Genomic DNA, 6,104 nt, shown 5'->3' on the forward strand with positions numbered 1-6,104 from the left:
AGGAGCATGAGCGAACAACTGAGTAAGCTCATTGATAGTTCGGCGGCGACAACACGCTAGTCAGAGAAGCACACCACACATTGGACGGGTTAGACCAGAAAATTGATGCAGTTAAGGTGGAATTAAATGCCAAAATCGAAGACCTTCGAACGGAAGTAGACGTCATGAAAGTTCAACCACGAACGATTCAAGATCAACGACCTCCCGGGCGATCACCAGTCTTACCAACTCGTCAAGATGTTTCTACCCTGTCACCCCTGCGAACGATGAAAGATGCAGTCCGATATCGCAGAAGATTGGTCGCCGCCGATGCATCTCTACGAGACCCCGATGTCGTCCAGCTGCGACCCTACGGATCACGGCGAAGATGACCGTTCTGAACGTTCGAACACCCACAGTCAAGCCAATCGACCTCATAGCAGCTGCTGCAGTCGCCTGCAACCTCCCAACTTCAAGATCCAGCCATTTGACGGTAACCCGAAGAACTACGCGCGATTCAAGGCCAAATTCCAGGCCTTGTATGAAGAGTATGAAGATTCTCCGGTACTTCTTTTTATGTAGGAGGAGCTGCTAGCCGAAGATGTACGAAACAAAATCGGTGAATGTCTTACCGATGGAACGACGTTTAGACGCGATGTACGGTCGTACGGAAATTATGGATCAGACGTACCTCGACGACCTATTACAGGTCCCGCCATTGAAGAGCCTAGACGCTGCCCGCCTCAAGACCTTCGCAAACCGTCTTCATGGTGCAGTAGCCACGCTCTCCAAGTCGAAGTATGTCCATAAGCTATACAGCCGTACAACGTTGGTGGCCCTTGAAGCAAAATTGACGCCCTACCTCAAGGATAAGTGGAACGAGAAACGTAAAAAGACAGGAGTAGAACTGAATGTTCTAGACTTAGAAGACTGGGTAACGTTGAAATCCATGAGCAAGCAACATGGAAAAAATGTATTCGAGTCTTTACCCACGCCGACGTCCAAAGGTGTAAAGTTCGACGAAAGGAAGCTCATCAAGAGACCCAGCTTCCCACACTTGTCGACCATTGGACACGTATCGACGATGGAAGGTTCGAAAGTAGCGGCGTCAACATCTTCAGCAACCATGCCTCCAAGGAGTCGATCAGCATCGGGGAAGATGCAAGCCGAGAAGACGGAACGGTGGAAATGCTTTGTATGCAACGGCAGGAGCCATCATCTCTCAACCTGCACCGTCTTCATGTCTCTCACGCCCACGAAAAGGGCTGAGAAAGTATTCAAGTCCGGAAGATGTCTTTATGTCTTACGGGAAAACACGAACGCAAGGAGTGTCCCAGGGACGTCAGCTGTACTATCGCTGATTGTACTGGAACCCGTCAACACACCTTGCTTCATGGATCCGAATTCACCCCATTGAGGAGGCTAGCGGATCCAACTGCTCCATCAGCGCCCCCTTCGACACCATTCCTTGGGACCTTAACCCATTTGGAAACAGTAAAACGACGTGTACGTTTCGAGATCGTACCGGTTCGTGTTGGAGCTGGCAAAACATGGGTCGACACTTTCGGTTTCCTGGATACCGGAAGCAACACCACGCTGATTCGGAGCGACTTAGCCAAGAAGTTGGGACTCGTTGGGCCATCTAAACGCATCAACGTTGTCTCGTATGACGGAGCCACGTCTAACGTTACGGCTTCCGTAGTAAACTTCGCCCTAACGTCTCGCGATGGTAATAGCCAGTTTGAAGCCAAACACGCTTACGCCGTCGACAATTTGAAGGTGACGCCGAATTCGCCGATCGACCCTCGACAGTTCCAGTCATGGAAACACCTACGTGGTATTGACGTCCCGACCGTTCAACAAGAGGACGTGACCGTGCTGATAGGAATCGACGTCGCAGAGGCCCATGATCATGTAGCTTGCATCAAGCCACCGGCTTGAACGACTGGGCCCATCACCTTCAAGACGCCGTTTGGCTGGTGTTTGGGTGGACAAACAAGCCCGCCACAAGACGGACGCCCGTTCATCGCTCATCTGGCCACCGTGGAACGTCCCGAAGACCTAAACGAGCTGGTGAAGAAGTTCTGGCAACTTGAGGCCAGTAAAGTAGAAATAGAACCACCCGTTCTATCTGAGGAAGACTTACGGGGAAATCGTATCCTAGAATCTTCCGTAAAACGTATTGGTAACCAGTATCAAGTCGGCTTAATGTGGAAGGCCGACGAAGTAAATCTCCCAAACAATCGGGCATCTGCATTGAAGAGGCTCTACGCCCTCGAACGACGTTTTCATCGAGACGCGGAGTTTGCCCAACGGTACGATGCAGTGGGCAAGGAGTACATCGGCTTAAAACACGCCCGACTCTTAACGACCCAAGAAGCCCAGACGGAGACAAATAAAACGTGGTATCTGCCACTCCACGGGGTCGTGAGCCCTTCCAGCTCATCGACCAAAGTTCGTGTCGTATTCGATGGGGCTGCTGAGTTTGGTGGCACATCGATAAACAAAACCTGCTCCGGAGCCCTAACTTACTTGTTATCCTGCTTGGTGTGCTCATCCGCTTCCGCCGTAACCTCGTACCAGTCGGAGCGGACATTGAGAAAATGTTCCACCAAGTGAAAGTCCCGGAAGAAGACCAGGCCGCCTGGCAGTATTTCAGCTGCGTTAACGTACCAGATGACGGTGCAGGTATATGGAGCCATCTCCTCCCCAACGAGCTGCATCTTCGCCCTCAACAGGACGGCTGACGACTACCGCAGCCAGTTTCCAGACGTAGCCGATAGCGTTCGACGTAATTTCTACGTCGAAAATTATCTCGACTCCTTCGACTCCGAAGACATGGTCATCAAACGGTCCCGCCAAATGAAATCCCTTCTTCAGCTAGGGGGATTCAACTTGACCAAGTGGACGTCGTCATCCAGAACGGTGATAGCAGTGCTACGAGAATTCGGCCTCGCATCACCAACTCTAGATCTGGACTTGGAGAAACTTCCGGTCGAGAGAACGCTTGGAGTAATGTGGGACAGCGAACGAGATGACGTTCAAGATACGGAAGCCACCGAACAACGTGACCCTCACGAAACGAGCCTTTCTAAGCATCATCTCTAGCGTCTATGATCCGTTGGGACTGGTTGCCACAGTTATTTTCGTGATGAAGTCTCTACTCTAAGACATATGGACTAACGAAGAGCGGATCGGATGGGACGACGTCATACCGGAAACGTTGAGGCAACGCATCCATTGCTGGTACGACCATCTGGAAAATTTGGTGTCGCTGTCACTGCCGAGATGCTTCCATTCCAAACGAGGACGTTGGACTCAACAGCACCTCCACGTCTTCACGGATGCAAGCTTCAAAGGGTACGGAGCAGTAGCGTACTTCCGCACTCTATTCGAGGACCAGTCCGTCAAGGTGTCATTCGTCATGTCGAAAACGCACGTCACGCCGGTGAAAGGTCTCACGATTTCACGTTTGGAGCTACAAGCTGCCGTAGAAGGTCTCAACATCGCCCTCACGATTTGTCGTGAGCTGGGGATCGAATTACGGCAAGTGACCTTCCACACAGACTCGCAAACGGTGCTGCAGTGGATCCATTCAAAGACCTGCCGATTTGAAGTATTCGTTAACAACCGCATCGGAAAAATACTCCGAAACACGGGTCGTCGACAATGGCGTCACGTTGCGGGAGACTTAAATCCAGCGGATCTCTGCAGCAGGGGTATCGACCCAAAGGACGTCGAATTGGTCTACTTCCATCGAGGACCTTCGTTCCTGAACCTAGACCCCTCAGAGTGGTACACTTGGGAAGAGATTGCGGAGCCAGAAGAACGAGGCGTAAATGTAATCCGCGTCTTGGCAGTCAAAACGGAAGACGAGAATCATGTCATCGACCGGTGCGTCGCACGTTTCTCCAGTCTGTTGAGACTTCAACGAGTGCTGGCCTGGAGTAAAAGATTTGCCAACAACGCTACAGCAAAACTACGTGATGAAAAACCAATTGTCGGAGAGGACGAAATGCATCGTACGCGCGCAAGAATTGGCCTTTGCTGATGAAGTCTACGCCCTTCGCAAGAATCTGGAATTACCACTCAGATCAAAACTTCGCACCTTCCAGCTCTTCTTGGATGAAGCTGGACAGATGCGAATTGGCGGACGTATACTTCAAGCGCCGATCGACTATGCAGCCAAACACCCCATAATTCTACCGGCATCTCAACCTTAAAGGAAAAGGATAATTTGGGATCACCGCGTTAGAAACATGCACGTCAAACACAGAGAGAAGACAGAGAGATTGCTAACTGACCTCCGTTCTCGCTATTGGATACTCTCTGGACGTAAAGCGGTAAAATCCGTACTCAACAACTGCTGGCCTTGCAAGCGCACGTCGGCGAAGCTCAGCCCGCCGTTGATGGCTTCCCTTCCAGTACATCGTTTAATGCCTCATCTACTCGCGTTCACGTACACAGGGATCGATTACTTTGGTCCCTTGACCGTAAGAATTGGTGAACGGGGAAGAAGACAGGAAAAACGGTGGATCAGCCTATTCACGTGATTCACCACACGAGCAGTTCACCTGGAAGTAGCCAACGGGCTCTGTATGGAGGAGTTTTTACTTTGCTTCTCCCGCTTTGTTAGCCTACGTGGAAAACCCAAGGTCGTTTACAGCGACAATGGGACAAACTTTGTCGCCGCCGAGCAAGAGTTACGACAAGCCCTAGAAGAACTTGTTGCTAAACACGAAGAACTTCAGAGGTTAATGGCTTGTCAACAGATTCAGTGGCACTTCTCTCTACCCCATGGGCCCCACTTCGGTGGTGTTTGGGAAAGGATTGTACAATCCTGTAAGCGGGCAACGAAAACCAGCATAGGCAATTGCCTAGTCACGGATCAAGTACTACGAAATACGAAATATAATTGCTGAAGTGGCAGCTTTATTAAACGCCCGTCCGTTAACTCATCTGAGTATGGATCCAGAAGACCCGGATCCATTAACGCCAAATCACTTTCTAACAGTGGAGCTCGGCCGTAATTGCCCCTACAATTGGCCGACGTGGAAGACATGAACGTAACCAACAAGCAGTTTTTGCAAAGTCAAGCCATCCTCCAACATTTTTGGAATAGATGGCTACGTGAATACGTTCCACACCTAACAAAAAGGAGAAAATGGCAAGAAAACAGACCTAACGTTACCGTGGGAGATTTAGTGCTTGCAGTTGAACCAAATATTTTACGTGGTCAGTGGCCGATGGGCAAAGTGTTGGAAGTTATTCCCAGTGCAACGGATAATGTTGTTTGAGTTGTAAAAGTGAAGCTTACCAATCATCCAAAACCATGTATTCGGCCGGTGGCCAAATTGTGTATCATGGTTGCGGCAAAAGAACAACAAGTTTACGCAAAAGAAGAAAAAAAGGAATCTTCTACAGCGTAAATGTTCAACCTCAATATTGTAAAAATGTAAATAGTGTTTGTAATGGAGCTACGATCAGTAGCTCCCCTGGTAAAAGTAAAATTGTAATGTAAAGACACAAATGTATACAACGTAGGAGAATCGCAACTCAACTCTGGTGGAGAAGTCACCAAGCTTAGCGCCACCTATATTCAAGTTCAAATATAGGGCAAATGGCAAAAGTCAAGTCGCTTACTGTTTAGTAACACAGAAAATTTGGAAACTGTTTAGCCTTACCTGCTAGCAGACAGCATTCAGTCGACCTAACTTCGTCTAAGTGAAACCTGTGAACTCCTACGTGAAACGTGTAACATGGCCGAGAATCCATTGCCATCCGCGGCATCAGTAAAAGAAAAACTCAAAGTAAGCCGGGAGAGAAAGGAGGAGTGTGCGGTCAACCTTAAAGACACAGTGGACAACTTATTACGTGCAAAAAAGGAACTAGTGGACAAAGTGTATTCTTGCCAGCGGGCCATCTTAGAGATCGACAAAGAAATCGCCAAGTACTCCGAGGATCTAGACAATGTACGCGTCCACTTCCGAACTGAGCGAGAGATCTCGATGAGCAAATTCATCGGATCTCTTTTACGCAAAGTTCGGGAGTTGGAACCCGACGCTCCGCCAGCCACGCCGGTCGCCACTCCAACACGTCCTACGTTCGTGGTCCCTCTCCACACG

The 6,104-nt window shown here is 49.6% G+C and overlaps 2 protein-coding genes across 2 annotated transcripts; both read left to right on the top strand.

Moving 5' to 3' along the window:
* The first annotated feature begins 2,655 nt into the window (after positions 1–2,655).
* On the top strand, positions 2,656–3,087 carry LOC130687001 (uncharacterized). Its single transcript, XM_057510156.2, has one exon. It carries the CDS (start codon positions 2,656–2,658, stop codon positions 3,085–3,087), a length of 432 nt encoding a protein of 143 aa, XP_057366139.2.
* A 316-nt stretch (positions 3,088–3,403) lies between these two features.
* On the top strand, positions 3,404–4,030 carry LOC132087766 (uncharacterized). Its single transcript, XM_059494139.1, has one exon. The coding sequence runs from the start codon at positions 3,404–3,406 to the stop codon at positions 4,028–4,030; it is 627 nt and encodes a 208-aa protein (XP_059350122.1).
* The last annotated feature ends 2,074 nt before the right edge of the window (positions 4,031–6,104 follow it).

Source organism: Daphnia carinata, chromosome 2, assembly GCF_022539665.2.
Source record: "Daphnia carinata strain CSIRO-1 chromosome 2, CSIRO_AGI_Dcar_HiC_V3, whole genome shotgun sequence".
NCBI lineage: Eukaryota > Metazoa > Arthropoda > Branchiopoda > Diplostraca > Daphniidae > Daphnia > Daphnia carinata.

Bases quoted from the DNA above. Each gene is read 5' to 3' on its own strand.
- LOC130687001 (XM_057510156.2), top strand. From the start codon at position 2,656: ATGACGGTGCAGGTATATGGAGCCATCTCCTCCCCAACGAGCTGCATC.
- LOC132087766 (XM_059494139.1), top strand. From the start codon at position 3,404: ATGTCGAAAACGCACGTCACGCCGGTGAAAGGTCTCACGATTTCACGT.